This window comes from Cyanistes caeruleus, chromosome 2, assembly GCF_971803275.1.
Source record: "Cyanistes caeruleus chromosome 2, bCyaCae1.hap1.1, whole genome shotgun sequence".
NCBI classification, from domain to species: domain Eukaryota; kingdom Metazoa; phylum Chordata; class Aves; order Passeriformes; family Paridae; genus Cyanistes; species Cyanistes caeruleus.
Window position 1 is genome coordinate 75,984,168 of NC_141702.1, and position 20,531 is coordinate 76,004,698.

General features: G+C 37.7%; 1 protein-coding gene and 1 long non-coding RNA gene across 7 annotated transcripts in view; one reads left to right on the plus strand and one right to left on the minus strand.

The window, feature by feature from the left end:
* Positions 1 to 906: 906 nt before the first annotated feature.
* On the plus strand, positions 907 to 20,530 carry LOC111926945 (uncharacterized). 2 transcript variants are annotated; one of them, XR_015283481.1, is made up of 3 exons: positions 907 to 1,418; positions 5,402 to 5,518; positions 20,137 to 20,530. It is a non-coding gene; the product is annotated as an uncharacterized LOC111926945 (long non-coding RNA). The 2 variants fall into 2 exon arrangements; XR_002863294.2 differs by lacking the exon at positions 20,137 to 20,530 and adding an exon at positions 13,499 to 17,046.
* The window catches only part of PACRG (parkin coregulated), a 219,075-nt gene continuing 201,482 nt past the window's right edge, over positions 2,939 to 20,531 (minus strand). For 3 of the 5 annotated variants that reach the window (XM_023923730.2, XM_086877982.1, XM_086877984.1), the window contains one exon: positions 2,939 to 3,139. In XM_023923730.2, the coding sequence (XP_023779498.2) occupies positions 2,985 to 3,139 (155 nt within the window). In that variant the 3' untranslated portion in view covers positions 2,939 to 2,984. The remainder of the gene's footprint in view (positions 3,140 to 20,531) is intronic. The other 2 variants (XR_015283480.1, XM_086877983.1) reach the window with 1 other exon arrangement.

Genomic DNA, 20,531 nt, shown 5'->3' on the forward strand with positions numbered 1-20,531 from the left:
GGCCTAGAGTTTGACTTAGTAAAATGATATCTTAAAATGGTTTTATTCTCAGTGTTTCTAAATTACCAAGCCATGGGTTTTATCATGCTTCTTTTTATCAGTCCAGCTCCTAGAAATGAAAAAGTAATGGGAGGATGTTCACTTTCAAATCAATGGACCAGACATAGGAATATTGTTGATGGAGGCTAATGTTCTCATCCTGAACATGCAAATAAAAGCACTTTTCTATAAAACTTATTTTTCCTGATGTGAATGTGCATGACCTCTATTGCCCTTACGGTTTGTCATAAGGTCACCCCTTGTTGAACCTATGTCTTGTGAAAGAAATCTTCAAGAAAGAGCACAAGGCTGAGGGCATTGGGCCCAGGCAAGTCTGCAGCTTCACAAAGTACCCATTTTCCATGGTGTCTCTTTGTCAGCCAGCAGTCTTGTCCTAGCTAAGCTGAAGGGGAGGGGATGCAAAAAGAAGGGGCCGGGGAACAGAATTACAAAGGCTGGTGAGGAGCCTGAAACTTCTCATCCTCGACAGAGCTGTTGGGAATGCAGAGGGTGATGGGATGGGGAAAACCCGGGGCTGAGAGCCCTTTCCTGCACAGTCCCTTCTGCGAGTGGCTGTGTGGCTGGAGCCCAGCGTCAGGGGAACTGAAGCCAGCTATTGAGGAGCTTTTTGATCTCAGGCAAAGAGCAGTACTGGACTTTCTCTTAAGGAAAAGAATACAAATAGCTGAGGAGTGAAAGGTGGCCTGGGAATTCTCCTTTTATGAAGGGCTTGGTTTGTATCTGAGCTGAATAACTCAGCTCCCTCTGAGCTGCAGTTTTCCAGCACAGCCTGTACTCATGGGAAGCCTGCAGTGCCACAGTCACCAAATCCATAGATGTCAGTAAATGAAAAAGTATGGTTCATTGGTGCCAGGGACAATGCAAGGCAAATGGGGAGAAGCCGTAAGCGAAGGCTGTGTGGATACTGCCAGGGTGGCTGTGTAGAAAAGCATTTTTGGAAGGGAGGACAGGGCCTGTGCCCCCCTGCATTATCCAGCTGGCCTCTATGCTGCCAGGTTTGAAGACAAAGCTCTTGAGTTTCCAGAGATACGGGCCTACAGCCAGGTTTCACCTCCATTTCTGCCCAAAAGGTAAAAGATTTGTCGATACCCTCGACAGGAGGCAGAGTTTTTGATGTACTTATCCATCGCGGCTGTGTGCTGGACACAGGACAGACCTTGTCTCAACTCTAGGGACTTGAGGGTAGCCCTGGAAAAATTGGGTAAAACAAAACTCAGGAAGAACAAAAGAAAACACACAGAAAAGGAAGGCCTTTGGGGCCTGGGGAAAAGGCACACCTCCAGCAGCCACGCCTAAACCAGGGGCTGATGAGTGCTTGTGGCTGATGGCATCGCTTGAAGGTACAGCTCCTCAAAGAGGTGAGAAGATTAAAAACCTTCTTCTTTTTTTTTTTTTTTCTTTTTTTTTCCATTTACAGGAAAGAGAAGAAAGTAAAAGAAAATTCTCAGGCTGAAGGTGCCACAGAACAGAAAAAGGCAAGTTCTAATGTCAATCTAATGATAGATACGGCGCAAAGTTTCAGCAGGTGGGAAGGTGCTCCCCACACTTCCAGCAGGCATCCAAGAGAGCAGGGCAGTGTAGGGGCTGTGTCTTTCACTTGGGCAAGCCTTGTAAGGTGTGAATACGGATATGGATAAGCGCTTGGGGAAAGTCTCATGTGTCTAACACCAAAGAGTGCATTTCAGGCTCTTAACAGTTACAGTGAAACTCTTGAAAGTGCAACTTGCATACATTTGAAGAGCTCCAGAAAACATAATAAAAGACAGATGAGCCCAAAGTCTTTTAAAGTACTTTTAAAAATCACATGTTTTCAGGAAAAGTTCATATCTCTGGTTTGTTTTGAGCTGACTCAATAATTTTAAATGGTTATCCTTGAGAATTGTAAGAGTGGTTTTATTTTATTTTTTTTTTTTGTAGGCTTATTCCATAGAAATGCTTAAAAAGCAATAAAGTCAATCTCAAAAGCTTTGCTTAAATCCATGATTATATCAGTTCTGTGTTATGGGTACACAGGGAGAAACTAACTGAGTAGGAAATTGTAAGGGATTCCTACAACAATAGTTACATTCTTTGCACACATACACACCATAAAAATAACAACAGAAAAGCAACAGCAACCTTGCAGTAACAAAAATACCAAGTGCCCTTTAAAAATGTACGCATATATTCCGTGTTTATCCAGATTAACAGTGTTGCTAGGGACTGATACTTTATGTATGCCATATCTTCCATCTGGTTTATTCAAGTTTTTTTTCTGGGCCTCTTTTCTTCAAAACTGTGCTTGTGCCTTATGTTCACCAAGAGGAACACAAGTTCCATGAGTAAACACCTGGAAGCTGAGAACAGGAGTGTGTAAGAAACCTGGATTAATTTAATGACAGTGCTTTATAATGGAAAATATAAATTTTCCCGCTGCAATTGGTATATACATTCAACAGTTTTATTGTATGTCTGTGCACATTATTCGGCACAGCTGCTAGAGAGGCATTGCTGAACTGGTGTTTCTCTTCCATGACAAACACCTATTAAGCAGTCAGCATAAACTCTTCTTGTTACAGCCTCTGACATCACCCTCAGGGCAAGCGGACACAGAACAGCGATTGCTGAATCGCGTATGAAAATTATAGTTTTATTGTCTACACAAGTGAAGGTTTAACTCAGATTCTTGTTCGAGTCAGCTCTGTTATAAAGGAGGGATTCTTTCAGGGAACAAACAAGCACAGTACACCATTGTAATCAAAGGAACAGACACTATTTATGTATTGGAAAGCCTTGTTCACAATAGTGCTAACACTCCAATGCCCCAGAAGCCACTATTTTAGCAGCTGTAGAGAAGATAAAGCATGACTAACAAGATGCCATAAAGAGTCAGATACAGTTTTTTTAGAGCATAGATGGAATCATTCCATTTAATATAATTCAGTTTACATGCATGAGAAATAAGTGGGGATCATGTATTTAATGTTTATATAAGCATTTTCTCCACCGTAGTGTTCAAAGAGTTCCAGTGTCTCTTGAATGAGAACTCCAATATTTTCACGCTTCTGCTGGCTGTATTCTATCCCATCACCTAAATTAACTGGTTAATAAAAGAAAAAAAAAAAAAAAAAGAGAAGAAAAAATTATATTGAATTTCATCTTACACTTTGAAACAATAACATAAGAAATTGCAATTGCTGGTCAGTTACTGAGGCTCTGTTAGAAACTTTGTTCTCTGACATGAAACAGAGCTGAATCTGAAAACAGGATAGGCTTGCTATCTCTTTAAGGCTTTGATCAGAGTCCAGCTTCATATGCTTTCAAAATTTAGGTATGCATTACTTCTGTATGTAAGCAAAAATCCTAATGAAAATAAACACATTCTTTTATAAGATGAATATAGATTCTCTCTTTCACAGTTCACCACTAAAAACATTACTTTTTTATCTTTAACACTGCTTATTTAAGACAAAATTCTACTGCCAGATGCATAAGCACTTTTTAAAAATAATGACTTATTCTAGACTTGTTATGGTTTGAAATCTAATACAGGTATTAGTTTGGGATTACTCCATGTTAGTCATGATATTCACACACTTTTGTTGTTCCTGATAGAGAGAACCTGGCTAAAAGAGATTTTTGGAGTATAGCATGGTGCTCATTCAATTTTGGCTTCCTGAAAAATGTGTAAAATTAAGTCAATGTCAAAAGGACAAGTCATTGCAGTCCCCAGATACAGTAACATTTACTTTTGGTTTCTCTAACATGGACTAGCGAGGGTGACACACGCTCACACACACAGACCATAATTCTTTAAAAATCAGCGTGAATAACTGTGGCAGCAAAATAAGAACAATAAGAAACAACTCCACCTACAATGTTGCTGAGAGATTTAAAGGAGGAAAATATTTTTCATTTGGTTTTAAACCAATATTCTGAAAATTATCTTTAAAAGTATCTGAATATATATTCCAAGACATGTATAGAAAATAATTTGGAAGGAGCAAAATGTACTCAGACCGGGTTTGGTGTAGTGGGGAGCTGTCACACTGCTCTAGGGTAGTCCACATGCAAGCAGCCAGTGGCCTCACTCTGGGCAGTGGTGACAATGTGCCCATGTTAATATCTCAAACAATCAGTGCTACTCTCACTCAGACAGAGAAAGACCCATTTGTCAAGACAATGCAACTTCTCCAGCAGAGCTGGCCTTTCACATTTGAAACAGGGCAAACACAATGGCAAGGGTGGATTTTGCCCCCACCATTGCATCCAGATCCCCAGGCTGATGCCATGTAGATGTACAACTGCGCCAATCCTCACATCCTCTCTTAGATCTAAGCCAAAAGATCTGGATTTAAAGCTCGTGGCTTTGTTACCAGCAAAAACAATACAACCATTATGATGAAGAAACAGCTGGTGAACCTGGGTAAAAATCATCCTTTTGATTAATTTTTCTCTAAAATATCTGACTGCTTACACATATTTATGTCACTTTACTTTTTATGAAATCATGATACAAATACAGATGTGACATACAAGGACTGTGCTCCTTGAGTGGGAAGGAGGTAATTTTTTTAAAAATTATGATTACTTTTAAGCACACAAATATTTTCCAATACATTAATTGATTAATCTCTCTGACATGAAAAGCCAGGGTTGTGACATCAAAATTTATTACAATTAATTTAATACAATGTTAGAAAAAAATGGATTATTTGAGTGCATAGAAAACACCAAGAACTATTAAAAAAGTATTGGCTTAAACAAAAAAAAAAACAGGGCAAAAAGAAAAGCACATCACAATTGTGTGTAATTTAGAGTAAACATGGCTTGCCCTTGCAGAAGGCAACTGAGATAACTGTGCCTCATCACCTATCTTGCATGTGCACTGCAAGCTCTCCCCAGAACACCTGGAGGTATTTCTGATTTCACCAGTTTGAGCAAAGGAAACCCTGAACCTTGACCTAAGTCTTGGCAAATACGTAAAGGAATTACTGATTTTCCAACCATATGTCTATTATCTGTAATTTTAAGCCTACACACATGCTCTACTAATGAGCTTACACAGCTTTCATCGTTCTTTCAAAGAAGGAGTAAAAAAAATCAGCTGTCTGGAAGTAATGGTGATACATTTCTAAGGAAATCTGGGGGAGGCCAATGAGAAGCCGTGATAATGCTGGTTTCAGAGGTATTTTCCGGAATTGCACGTTACAATCTTTATTATAGAACAAAAAATTATGTCTTAGATGCTTGATTAAAAGGTACCTAAGAATATGAGGCAATGATAAAGGAAAGAGTCTGCAAGGGAAGACTGAATGTGTGATGTGCAGACCGTCATTACAGGATTTTTTTTTTCCTACAGACCATCTGTGCTATAAGAAGGTTTGTATCCTCAAGACAGCCATAATTCACACTAGTGTCATGATACAAGCTACAACCAACAATACTAGAAAGGTTATGTCAGCATCCATGTCACATGGTAAGTACTAAAATAGCCATCCTATATAGTTATAGGGATTAACAAAGCTTTCATACAAAAAAGATAATCATTAACCCAAGAGGACAGCATCCATTAAATAGATGAGTCAGAATGATCTGCCCAATGCACCTAAGGGTAAATATCTACTCATAATAATAATGATGATTAGTTGGAATAAAATAGCCACTGAAGTATAGCAGTCTCAGCATACCCTTCTCTGGTTTGACTTTATTTCCAAGTTAGTTTGCCTGGGAAGCCAGCTTTGTCAGCCACAAAAATATTGCATATGTAAAGTGTGAACATGGATCTGATTCAAACTCTTTATGAAGTTGTCCTTTGTGAGGAAGAATAAATCAACATGAAAATGCTAGGAAGCAGATTTGTCATATCTTTGCCTCAAAGTGAAATGTCTGGCAAATTCAGCATGCACCAAGAACTCATTTCAGAGAAAATGTTATTTCTATGTTTAGAAGAAATGCATTGAAAGACTACTGACAGACCTGGAGGATTACAATCAGGATCCTTGATCCCAGCCCTTCCTGGATCTAAAAGCTTCCCAATCTCCCAAATCATGCACTTTACGGTGCTTGAAGTGAAGTGAAAGTCTTTGCACCTGTCAAGACCTGTGTTAGCTGATGAAATCACCCAGCACACCAAGGCCAGGAGCGGCACTCCCTGCCCTGCCAATGCCAGCTGCTGTAGCCAAGGAAACTCAGCTCAGGCCCTCAGGGACTGAACTCAGCATTTGGCAGGGAACAGAGGAGGATTTGAATTTTGCTATAAAAGGTGGTTTGTATTTGAGTCTAGACATGCTTCTATTCATGCTTTAGGATATTAAAGAAATTCTGGTGTTATTTGTATTCCATGTCATTTGATTTTAAAATTTCACTAGGGTAGTGCTACAGATATAAAATATTATTGCTTTCAAGAAGGACAAGCAAGTTTCTCTCTATGCACCAAAAGCCTGATATGGCAGTTTTGACATCCTGGAGAAGACAAGAAAGGTAAACTAACCCTTAAAACTCACTCAGATCTATTCTTAGCTCTAGACATTTGTTAGCACCTGAAAGTGTCCCAGACATTCTTTCAGTTTATTAGATTTCACTTCAAGGCAGGCCAAATGCCAAAAAGAGGAGTTTTTAATCCCCTAAATATGTTGCTTGCAAGTATTTCACAGATACCAGTGCTTGCTCCTGATGGTGATTGTTCCAAAAGTTCTGCTTTACACAAATTAAAGTCAGGGTTTTCATACACCTGTTCTTGCGGGCATGTCATAGATCTTGGGATATTAGATTTTACAGAAATGATAAATATCTGAGGAGTGCTTAGTACTGGAATAACAAATAAATTTCTGAAGTGTCTGTGGAGACTGCCCTATGTCCCCAGTTTAGAAGACATTTTTAATCAAATTGTAACTCAAATGTAATTCCTCTATTCTTTACTGATGAAAGTGTTTCTTTACTGATTTTAAGGGCATATAGTCACAGTTGTGTATTGCAGCTTGCCTTGGAACAGATGATTCTTAGCAGAATTTTTTTAAGTGCTACTAGTTAAAGAGCTCTGGTATAATGATTTGGAGTGGGCTTCTTTTTTTTTTTTTTTCCAGAAATCAATAAAACTACTTGGAAAGATAGGTATCAACAAAGACACTGAAAGGTAAAGTAACTTCCAAGTCATGGATGGTATCAGTCACAAACCCTGATTCTCAACTTCTATTGTTGATAATGAAAGTACTAGTTCTAGTTATGGTAAAATATAACTATGGTAAAAATCCATTTTAAGTGGCTCAGTTCACCCTAGTCAAACCAGCAAGTATTTTCAGCAATTAGAATGACTGCAGGAATGCAACAGGCTAACCTGAATGTTACTTCAAAACAAAAATCCCAGCTGCAATGCAATTGAGCCTGCACATAACAAAACGAAGCTAGGTAGTACAAAGTAACATTAAAACATTTTGAAGAAAATTTCAGGGCATTCCTTCCTTCTAGGAGTCATCACCAATACCAAGCAATAAATGGAAGCTGATTTCAGCTACAGGCTGACAAGCATCCATGTCAGGGTTCACATCATGAAGTTCACTGCTCAGGTACAGTTCAAAGCCTAATTAAGCTTTCAAAATCTTCTTGTTAGGAAAAATTTAATTGTCATAGAATGTGTTGGCTTCCTGACTGGAGTGGAAAATGAAAGCCCCGATGAGTCAGTATGGGGAGAGAGAGGAAGGCTCCTTTGCACCACTCCTATCGCTGTGACTCAGAACTGTGCTTTGAATTTGTCAGCTCCAGGAAGGATGAGGTAGTGCAGTCTCCCTGTTCATTTAATTGAAAGTCTGTGAAAAGTCACAGGGTGAGAGTCTAAACCCCTCCTGTCTGCTAAGAAACAGTGGGACATTTCCAGTTCATTTCACTCAGGGCAAGGAAGAGACACCAGGAGCTTAAGACTTCTGGTCGTTACTAACACACACAGAGAACCCCATGTTCACTTTGTAAAAACTCAGAGCAATGTGAGCATCAGTATTAAATGTTCTTCAGGATAAGTCTAGATTATGTAGCACAAAGTGCAAACTGGCCTCAAGTAGGCTGGTCCCAAAGCTAGAGTGTTGGAAAGAAGAGCTCTTGGAGTAATTTATGTTGGAAGGAACCTCTGGAGTCATCTGGTCCAAATGCTTTGCCCTAAGTCAGCTCCATTTCCTAAATTAGATCAGGTTGCTCAGGGTGGAATATCTGCAGTTGCTCAGCACAGAGTAATCCCATAAAGGGAAAGGGTGCAGAGATCCCCTTGGGCTGGCAGAGATTTTTATCATCCATTTCAAATGTGATGGAGGAGAGTGCTACTCCTTAATTATGAACATGTGTTTCATGAAGGAAGACTTGCTTGAGTTACAAATGTCAAAGGGAGAATTATTATCTGTTTTGATACAAAATAAATGTAAACTTTTGATGCAGTAACAGATTACCACGTATATAACACTGTTTTTGGAAGCTTAATCTTATTCCAAGGAAAGAGGCACAAATTTGGCTGAAAAATTAATAATATTTCATTAATACTCTGATTTGAAATCATAAGACATAATTTTAAAAACTCAAATTAACACATATATTTCAAAGCACTTTAAAGCATTAAGGCTGAAAGTATTCATATAATCTAAGAAGGCCAAATCCTTGAATAAGCACAGACCTGTTTTTTCCTGACACTATCAACACTTGAGTTCCTTGTCTCTTGCTTTACTTGGCTCTTTCTTCTATTTTTCATCACTAGTGCTGAGTGTTTATCACTTTACAATGCTACAGTACTGCAGAGATTGCAGAAGAATATTTCAATCCAACAAGGCATGTATGCTTGGAATTTAAAAAGAATACTAATATAGAGACATTTTAGCTCATCATGTCTTAGAAAATATTTTCTTAATTCTCATTGAAGGCATTTTGCTTTAGCATAAAATATAGATTCTTTCTGTAGTTATCTTCCATATGCAGCCACCTTTAGTTATTTCACAAATAAGCATTTATGTGCTGTTACTATAAATGCCATTCAGAAAGCCAACAAGTCAGCAAGTAGAGGAAGTGCTCTGATTGGACAGGAAATATGGAAATGAGGTTTTACTAATGATGTAAGCTTACTAGAGATAGCTGCAACTACTTGCAAACTGCTGAATTAAAAAAAAAAAAAAACCAAAACAACTAAACCAACAAAAACCTAAACCAAACAAACCAAAAAACCCAACTGAAAATGAGCCAAGACAGCAGCTGTTACCGCAGTTTTTCCATTTCCAGGAAATGTTATCAATATCAGATGCAATCCTTTCTAAGCCCAGATTTTGGGGTATTTTGCTGTTTGTTTTTTTTTTTGTAATAGAAGAATGAAAAAGAAATCACAGGTTTTGTAACAAAATTTATTAGCAAACATATGAATGTGGTAAAAAATTAAGAGAATAATTTTTCCTTTTTTTAAGTAGTTAAACTTATCCAATTAATTTAGACTTTGAAGTTTGCCTATGTTAGTGCTACAGATCAATATCAAACAAAGTAGAGCTAAATAATCTTAGATAAATAGTATGCTCAACAGGGGAATGGAATTTGGAGGCTGACATCTCATTGGCCTTGGGACAACGTTTACTATTGCAAAACATTTACTATTAGTCACAAATCATGCTTAACATGCAACAAGACTTGCACCACTTATGTGATTCTGATGTTCTGCCAGTTGTTTTAGATGTATATAAGCTAGTACAATGTAAATAATATTTTTTTAGTTGGAAATCATGTTTGTGTGTGCAAAATTTGCATAGCTTTGCTGGGCTGATGTGAAATATGTTTGTTCATCCCATTAATTTCTCATCCAAATATAGCATCATTAATGCAAAAGGAATTAAAACCATGAAAAAACCAAATCTTTGCATGTGTGTGGAATAAACATTATCTATTTTTTAATGTAATTCAAAGTGACAAACCTGAAAGTCCTCAAGTGCTTCAAAGATCACTGATTCCAATATGAAACACAATCCTAAACCAGCCAATTTTTGACATTGAGTTACATACATATTTAAACCTAAGAGGCTTAGCAATCCATACTCCTTCCACCAATGGAAGTTTTTTATTAATGCAACCAAAATGTTTTTAAGGGGGAACCCTGTTTTTCTTCACAAGTAAAAAGCTCAGTAATCCAATACTTTGTGTTCCTATCTGCTGCTATGTTTGTACATCTGCTATGTACTGAGGGAATTGTTTGTGTCTGATTTTGCTGTCCAAAGCCATTACCATCTAAGGGGTCTATTTGGTCTCGCCCATCAAAAATTGCATGGAGAACTAAATGGCTTCCATGACTGCTTTCCTAACTTTGTGACAGAAGGGTGAACCCTTTTTTTGCCAGGGGAAGTTTCACCTCAACATGAGGAAGAAATTAGAACTCCTTTCCCTTGAGGGTTGCAGAGCACTGGAACAGGCTGCCAGAGGCGGCCACGGAGTCTCCCTGTCTGGAGACATTCCAAACCCACCTGGACACGTTCCTGGGTCACCTGCTCTGCGTGACCCTGCCTTGGCAGGTGGGGTTGGATTATGTGATCTCCTTTCCAACCCTACCTACTCTGTGATTCTGTGGAATACAACCATATAAAAATAGGTCAATGCATTAAAAATTTCTCATCAAAATTATGGGAGCAAGAGGTTAGATATGCCTAGAGGTTGCTGAATATGCCTAAAGCTGCCAGTTTTCTAGTTTCACTGTTCCCTAATTAAGCTAAATAAGCAAGAGCCTGAAGTCAACAGAGGGTGTTTTAGCAGTGATTTGAGAAAGGACAAGGAGATGAAAGCTATGAATGACTGTGTGGATTTGCCAAGATTTCTTTCATCGCGGTTGGACAAGGACAGAATTTATGCAGTTTAAGGGACAGCTAGCACTGAAACTGGAATGTGCTGTCTTATCCTCAAGCCAGATGTAAAGGAACACCCTGCTCCACAGGTATCAGTACTATAAGGATCAGGATATCTCCTTTTGGTGTGTCTTTATGTATAAATATATTTATATATATGTAAATTAATTGGGTAATCTGATTACTCTTCCTTTGTTTTTTACAGTTGAATTAATGAATATTATAGATTAAGAAAAAGCCTTCCCATTATGTGGATTTGCTTTCTTTTTATGAAGGGCATAAAAATAAATACTTATCAAAAGCTAGTTAACAGCTATTCATTTTACATTAGGAAAAGCATAGATTTGAATTCATAATAACTTTTCAAGCAAACACAAAAAAAAGACAATTTTTATACAACTAAAATGTATTATAATGTGTAGTCTTACAGGAATGCAAAACAGATAAAAAGAGAAAGGAAATTGTGTCCCTTAGGTGTGGTATTTCTGCAGATTCACAGCTTTTGAACTGGGTAAGTTGAAGGCTTTTCAAAGCAATGTAGAAACTATACATACACCACATTCAGACTGATTTTTTTTTTTTTTTTTGAGCTTTAAGAATCTGAATTAAGTGTGAAAAAAGATGAGGGTATAAGAACTATTTCATTAGTGATTCTTAACTGGAAAACATGCAATCTTCTTCTTGTCTAAATTACACCAGTACCAGGTGACACGAGATATTTACATGACAGTAACCTTAGACCACTTATTAAGATTTAGTGGACTGACACACTCTTGCAAATACATAACAAAACATTTTGTTTTGCCACTTATGCAATGTTTATAAGATTACTTTCTTTACCATCTCATATAAAATCATTATTTACTGTGCCACTAAAGATATCACAGACTCTGGGCTGTGTTTATTAAAATGTACTCCTAATGTTTTCACAAAGGGATCACAGTGTTACTAAAACACAAGCATTTTAGTGAGGCCTAAAGACAGCTGTTTGTAACAAGGAAGTAATTGCATACAAAGAGTGTGTATAAAAACAATAGGATGGGAAAAGATTAGCAGATTTTTAAGGTAAAATTAGTAGATATACAATATACAATAATCTATTGACATATATTACAATATTTTAAAAGAAAAATATTTTTAATATATCCCATATATTTGTTACACTTTTTCTTCATTGTTTTAAGAAAATGGAAATATTCCAGTAAAAATTATTAATGAAAGGTTATTTTTCCCATTTCAGATGGCATTTTTTTCTGATAAAAATAAAATGCAATCAAAGGTCCTATCTACAGGAGTATGAATGAAGAATATCTTTTTCTGATTTTCAGTGTTCATGACACAATTTTACTGCTGGCATGTATGAATATAGGAATAAACTGGTGCTCTTACTTGCATTGCTTACACCTGAAGAATTGCAACCATCCAGAAGCATATAATGCCATAAGGCTGTTGGAAAACGGACCATTACAAATCTGTTCTGGAGCTACACATGGGAGTAAAAATGGCTTTTCTGTAGGCAAAGGGGACACATGACATGCTGAGCACTGAAACTGGTTAGCACTGATCATACAGGTGTCATAACAGAGACAACCTCCAACTGCTAACAATGCAGCACTCCTGGTTCACTTTGTAGTACTTCTCTTAATATCCTTCTACTGCATTACAAAAGCAGTGAACCTGAACAATCATGCTTAAAAAAGGAAAATATCTTTGCTCCTCAGGTGAATTTGTAGTTGCTTGTCTGAAACTGCTGCAAATATCATGTTTCCATAGGCTGATGGCAGTGAAGCAGTCACAGTAATTTCATCTTCTCTGCAGCGGTCATTTGAGTGTTTGCTATCCCAATTTTCTGCCATGCCAGCACTTTAAAGCATGAGAGTAGAATTTTTTGTCATTTATCATTCTCCAGCAAATCCTGGCAAATATGACCATTTTTGTCCTCCAACATTGCTAAAGCATGCTACGTTTTGCAGCCACAATCTTAATTCCCCATTCGTCATTCACTCATCTTACAGTCCTTCCATCCCTGGTGCCTGACGAGCGCACAGCTGCTCAGCCTCAGCAGGAGAGCAGCTCTTACACACACATACACATGCACGTCAGGCCAGAGAGGAGGAGACAAGACAAGAGGCAAGTGCTATGGCTGAATGCTCTTGGTCAGCTCGGGCCAGCCTAGAGCTTCATAACAACCAAGAAAACCGTTCTACGGCACAGCAGCGTGTTTGAATGTTTGAAGTCTGCATTTTCATGTATTATAATGAAGAGCAGAAGTAAAAAGCTGTCAAGAAATTTCTTCCCTGGCAACTTAAATATGCTTTCTCAAACTTGGGTGATCTGAGAGAACATGCACACACTGTAATCAGCTTTACATTAATAACAATGAAATGTCCATTCCTATGAAGGAAAGTCATGAGGGGGTTTTTAGATAAATTTGGGACACCTTGCAAAGATAACTTGGAAGTCAGTGTGACTAATATCTAAGTGGGAAATATTTCAAGAGTAATATTCTCTTGAAGATTTCCTGGAATGCTTATTGCTCAGTGGATAGGGTCAGCCTCCAGAGGAAAGGAAGATATAACATCTCACAGAATTCCTTTATCGCTTCTCTCCAACAGACCACAGACGGCTGTTTCATCTCCTGTGTTGTTTAATGCTAATGGCTGCAGTGAGTTTACAGGTGTCTGACCCAACTCTGCAGCTTCAGTGTTGAACTGGAAGCACTACATCAAGATTAAGAGAAAATTCTGCATCAGAAAAATATCACTGCACATTTTTGGACAACAGCAGCTAGAGCAGAATGATGCTTTTGAAGGAAATGATGACGTTATTTTAAGGGAAAAGAATAACATACATTAATCTCAATAAAATCATGTGAAGAAAATTCATGAGTCACCAAGAAATGTTGTCACTGGATAGTGTGGTATCTGGAAAGGTCCTCCTGAATTACTTATCCTAACACAGCCAAAGTTTATTAGGTGCTTGACTGATAAGTCAAATAGACATTTCTTGTCCCAGGGAGAAGAATGTGGACATGGGAGAAGTAGAAGAAAAACAAAGGCTGGAAGTGGAGGAAGGGAAGCCAAGGACATTCCTTTGGCTAGTTAATTTTCTGAAGTATGTTTCATAATGCATATATTCTAACTTATAAGAATATATGCATTATGGTTTAGCATAATTATTCCACAGTGTAACTTAAAATATCCCACTGGATGCCAATTAACATGCTATATCTGGGCCTGTTGACTTTCTGCTGTAATTCTGTAGCAAAACACGGTGAAAAGGTAGACAGGGTAATCAGCACATCTGTTGCTAGAACCCAGTATCTTTGCTTTACAGTTATGAGTAAGAATCTCACCTACTTAATTACTCCCAAGTCTGCTTGGGAAATGATTAGAATGGAATGTCAACTGTATTAATGCAAGCATAGGGCTCTTACAGGAACGTGTATATCAGCTAAAGAATTGAGTTTGTAAGATGGAGGAGGTGAACTGAAGCTGTTGCTAGTCTGTGAGAAGAGAGGTACCAACAGTCTCCCAGTGCTTGAGACCTCTCCTCTTCTATTGTCTTCTTTTCCTTTAATTGTATGGATTAAGAAAAAAAACCAAAACAACTAATCCAGAAATCTCTTGCTAGTTTTGCAATATCCTCATTTTACAGAGGCATAAGCTTTCCTCTCTACCTAATATCAAAAAATGCAGAAAAGTCAGTAAGTTCAGGCATGCTTGTTATCAGATCTAGTGCTTCAGCCATCTGCCTCCACAGTTCCTGAAACTGCTGATAGTTGTCTGGCAGAGATTATAACCACTGTCACTGAATGCTGAGAAGACATTGAAGAAGTCAGGCTAATATTTATTTACATATCCTTGCCCTTGTAATTTATCTGCATCTAGCAGCTCAGAATGGCTTAAACTGGGGTTATGGTTCTAGTTGTATAGAGGAAATGGCACAAGAAGATTACTTGATTTTATAGGAGAGGAACAATAATAGCACTCACAATTTTCAGCTAACAGACTGACTTAACTTCACACATCCACAGAAGACAACTGTGAAAACAGGCAGAATTAGAGACACAGGGCAGGAGACAACACTGGTATAAATCTTTTACAGTCAGAACAGAAATTTAGACAACATTAGGAATTGCAACACTTAATATCTGTGGGCTCTGCAGGAGACTCAGTAGGGCTGCATTAAATTTACCTCAGCATATAGCAGGAGCTGTATTCCCAAGAGCACTGCTGAAGTGAGTGAAGGGCTGATCAGTGAGTCTCACAGAGGTAGCCAGTGGAGGAACAGGGAGCAGAAGAGTTTTTCTCTGTGACTTAAATATTTGTGTTTGGCCTGGAGCAACAGCCCAGGAGCTTTTCTGATGGTAGATAGCTATTGCCATTCCTTCTGGATGAGATTAAATTTAAAAGCAAGTTGTGTCACGAAACTGTAGTGATGCCTGTTTCCCATGGATGCGTGCTGATTTTGCACTACACCTCTTTACAATGACAATTTTTTTCCCACAAGTTCTACCAACTAATAGAGGGTATGAGCTAAGGCATGTTTTGAACTTTTTATCTCTTGCATACCCTAATGACAGCTCTTTCACCAGGACATGAATTTGGATCCCTCCCTCCTCGCCAGATGCTTATTTTTCCAGAAGCTCAGCCCTGATTTCGGTTTGACTGAATTTGGACAATGAGTTTAAAAGTTATGTGAGTTGAAGGGGCGGGTGGGAAAGATTTACAGAAAAGAATAACCTTATGGCCCATTAAGCCTGGTGCTCTTAAGAAAGCAGGCAAAAAGGATATGGGCAGGGGCAGGAATGACTGTCTTAGTTTTTATAGTTTGAAAACCTAGTGATGAAGCACCTTCCCAGGAAGCAGGAAACAAGCCCAGACTATGTGGTTTCAAATCTGCATCTTTCATGACCAGGGAGATTTCGCCTAATTATCAAATCACTTACGGAGAAAGGCTCTTGTGACCTCTATTGTAGGTGTAGAAGAAAGGATTACCAACCACCTCGCCCCTGGAAAATCACAGTTGTACTAATTTCCAAAGAGCAACAGCCTTGTCCTTAATGGGTCGCAGCTATGACTAATAAAGACAAGTGTGATAGAAGGGGAGGGTTGGCTGCTCAGGAAAAACCTGGAGGAAAGGAACCTTGAGGAAGGGGAGCTGGAGAAAGAGAACCTTGGGGAAGTAGAGGAGTGCTGAGGAAGAAGGAGTGATCCAGAGAGACGCTAAAAAGAACAAAACAAGGAAAAGAGTTGCTGCTATAAAAGATCTGCTGTGGGGTCAGTCTGGGTCTGATGGAGCTGGAGCCTGCACTCATGGTCGAGCCAGGTAAAAGCCTGTGGTCAGAGCCTGCAAACCAATACCTGCAGTCACAGGCCAGCAGGAAATAACCAGCAGTCAGAGGCTGCAGGTGACCCTACAGTAGGAGCTTGCTGTAGTCAGAGTCAGGGTGGCTCAGCTGTAAAGAATAATAAACTGGGACCCTTTTCACGTTGTTAAATGTGTCTTGGCTCATTTCTACCCTAACAAGAGGTTTGCTGCAACACTCTAGGCTTATGATTTGGCAAGGAAGCAGCTGTGGAGACAGACCTATTGTTAGACTATGAACTTGTGCCAATATTTCAGAGAAACACAAAGTTTAGTGCCTGAATCCAATTTTCAGCAGCTACCTGAGTAGGTCGATCCTGAGCCTTTAGCAGTTCCCAAATGAAGGCTGCAGTGAATCAGAACATCTGTACACAAAGCCAGATATTTAAATGTCTAAATACATATTTACATGAATACAGTCTACAGTGCCAATTTTTAAGTGTTTTGACTTGAGCTAACTTCCTAACAGATGGTTATTCTGAATCTATCTTCATTTATTTATGGCTGTTTATGTTTTTACAGACATAATAAATGATCCAAAGCTTATTCCTTGTCTATTTATTTGTATTTTAATAACAGTTAAAGATATTATTGTAGTGCATAATTTATACAAATTACATAAAGATGGACTTTTGGTGTTATACTTACATGAGATCCCTCTGAATATTCAAGGAAAAACTTCTATGACCATAAGGCAAAATGAACAAGCATAAATGAAATGTTAGAATCATCAATACTATTGTGAGATGTTGCAATAAATAAACAATACCCAAAATATATGAAATCAAAAAAAGAGGAGAAAATATAGGAAGAGAAAGGAAAGTATTTACGTACATGTATGAGAAGCTTTGGAAAGTGGAATGCAACAAAATTCATGCAAATTTTCTCAATAAGATAAAGCTCATGGAACATAAAATGCTGGTTTTGGTTCATAAGCAGATATAGGCCTGATTCAGGAAACTGTCATGAAAATGTGTAAGTGATTGCAAAATCAGGACTAAAGTGTGTTTATTTATATCAAAGCATTTCCTAACTAGAGAAACAAGCATATATAAAGTATTAAGAAATGAAGGGTATAATACTGCTGCCAGCTACAGTCATGCCTCACCATGTAAATCAATGAGTTTCAGAAAAGTAAATGAGAGAGGGAGTTAGCTTTTCTCTGCCCACTACAGTGATTAATTTGCTTACTTTCAATAAGAAACGTACTAGCTATGTTGTTATCTTGTAGCTTTTTTTCATATTATCAATAGCACCAGAAAACAACAGCTATCCATTTCCCCTCTAAAAGCAAAAGGCACATGTGATCATGAAACACTGTGAGACTTTGGTAAAAAATATAATGAGAAAGAAAATCTCTCAACTTTGAAGTTGTATTTGTTTATATGTAAGTTTTAATATGCAGGGAAAGCAAAGCTTCCTGTAATCATTTTCTTATATTACTATGACATGCATTTTTAATGCATGGTTTTAACTACAATTGTTTGAAGAAGGTTCAGAAGATATTAGAGTTGCCAACTTTCATTGTACAACTTCGTATGCACTGTAACACCACTGCATTTGTATCAAAAAATCAGGTCTGGAAGGAAAGACAAGGAAATTTTCCCACTGAATGATAAAGTTGTTTTATTTCCATAAGCCAAATAAATTTTTCAGGAAACATAAACTCAAAAAAATTATTGATGTAGAATGGTTTTTATCGCATCAGCTGCAGAACTCCACTGGAGAAAACAGAAAGGAGAAGCCCTTAGGCCACATTTCGTGTGACCTAATTCTTTCAAGGGTATGTTTCTGCAAATTTTTAGGAAGTGACAATGTAAATGAACAACAGTTCCCACTGTGATATTTTCATGGAATCTCTGCATAACCTCCAAACAGCAGACTTTGCACCAACACTATAGTACACTGTTGTAGAGCTTAATTACTTTTGGATGTAAATGAGTAGAAAAACAATTATCACACACCCAACAGAAGAAATGGTTATGCTTCTATAAATTTCTGGTATTCTACTGCTGTGATTGTCAATTTAAAGTTTCAGTCTCTGTGCTGCTGCCAGTTAATGATTAGTCTACTACATTTTGGTGAAATTGCACTCCAGTCAAGGGAAATGAAGTAAAAAGATGAGGGGGAAAAAAGAAACTAATATTGTTGAAGTCTAATTAGAGTAGCAGGGCCAGTGCTGGACTTAGCTGCGATGAGGTTGATTTTCTATTAAACTCAATACACTGAATTCACTGAGAGCAAGATCAAATGTCATGATTTCATTTTCATGGGTGATGTGTTAATAGGAGTGGGATTAACTTCTTCCTCGTGTAGTGATTTTTTTTACATTAATGCAAATCAGAATGCAATCATTCTTCCCTTTGAGAGTATAGTTCTAAAATCTGCCACTTTCAGAAGGATTACTGCCACACAGCTTATTTTGAAGGAAATCACATTGCTTTAACAAAAGGAAAAAATCGTTCTATTGACATCAGCATCATCAGCAATATCTTCCAGAAATACATTTAAAAGCTTCCTATGTCAGACAACAATTTCTTACTTATATGGTTTTAATTCACGCTGCTTTGTTTCTAAATGAGTACTTGTAGCAAGTGAATGTGCTTTCATTTAGCAGCTTAAGTTTTCCATTTAAACAACTAAAGATCTCATTTGAGCCATAGTTGATAAAAACATGATAATAAAAATCTTTTTAAATGAATACAATTGGATTTTATCTCAAAAAAAGTAATCCCCTTCCAAAGGGCCCCATAAACCCCAGAAAATTGCAAGCCAAACCCCCACCCCCAACCAATACCCTGATATTAAACTCTGTATTTCTTCCCTAGAATATTGGTGTATCATATTATTTCACTTCTCCTTGAAAAGTGTTAATGGGCATTAACCACAGCTTTACCAGCCATATGTGCTGAAATACTTCAGGGTTCCTGACACATGATGTCACACTTGGTACAATAAGTATTGACAATAAAACCTGCTTGAATGCCAATAAATATATATTGTGGAGAAATATTACATGTGAAGCTTCATCCTTCTACCTACAATTATTTAATACAGACAGATCCAAACCATATGTAATTTAGATAAGGCAGAATACCATTTTAAATGAAAAAGGTCAGATGCATGTACACATTTTTCATTTTAAATTGTACACAAAGTCTACTTGTAGACCTTTGAAATTGATGGCAAATGTGATTGTTTATTCAGCTGGAGCTTTAAGTATTTCATATATAATGCATATGTTCCCTGAAATAGTTTAAATTGGCTATTACAAACAAATACAGGGATGTCGTGCACACATCTCAAATATTCTATACAACAGATTAAAAATGTGATGTGGACATCAATTCCCTAATGCTTCATAATGCCTATCCGATAGTAAACTAAATCAATAGAATTTTTCATTTGATTTTCTAAGAGAATTGTAATGCTCTGCTTCTTACATGGATACAAGGAAAATCTAAAGAATACATACTATATTTATATATATTTTCCTTTCTTTTTAAAATGTTATGTTCTGAGGATTTTCTTGAAAATTATTTTGAGAAACATCTTTAACTTAAATACCTCTACAGGCAGGCTTCTTTTCATTGGGAAATAACTTTGATAGTCCAAAATCTCTGACGTGTCAAAAGCTCCATCATGTTGTTTATTTATCTCAAAAATGTTCTCAGCTTTCACCTGTCCCAGTGTCTCATGTTGTCTTAGGTTGCAATGCAAGCTGTAACCAGATGTATTCTATTAACAGCTGTTAAAACCAGCTGGGGCAGTGTTCTTTATCTCTTCCACACCCCATCCCTCAAAACTCCAGGGATATATTTTCTGTTAATGGGCCATTGAGTCTCACTGCAGGACTGATAAAATTCCATCATCCCCCTCTCAGATGCTCCACCCAGGGGGAGGAGCCAAGCATTCCTACCTGCATATGATGTGAGACTTGGAACACTGCAGCCAGCTTTTGTCCACTGGATTCACAAAGAAAACCAGACCATTCTATCGGACCTTCAGAGGAAAACTACACCCTTCTACAGGATCACTGCTTCAACAGAACCACATCTGTCACTGCAGGAGGACTGCAGCCACCATTTAATCAGACTGCTACCAACAGCCTGATCAAAAGGGTGTCAGGTTGTATTCTGACCCTGTCAGTGTTTTTTTTTTGTACTACTGCATTTTAATTTTCATTTTAATTTTCCTAGTAAAGAACTGTTATTCCTATTCCCATATCTTTGCCTGAAAGCCCCTTAATTTCAAATTATACTAATTCGGGGGAAGGGG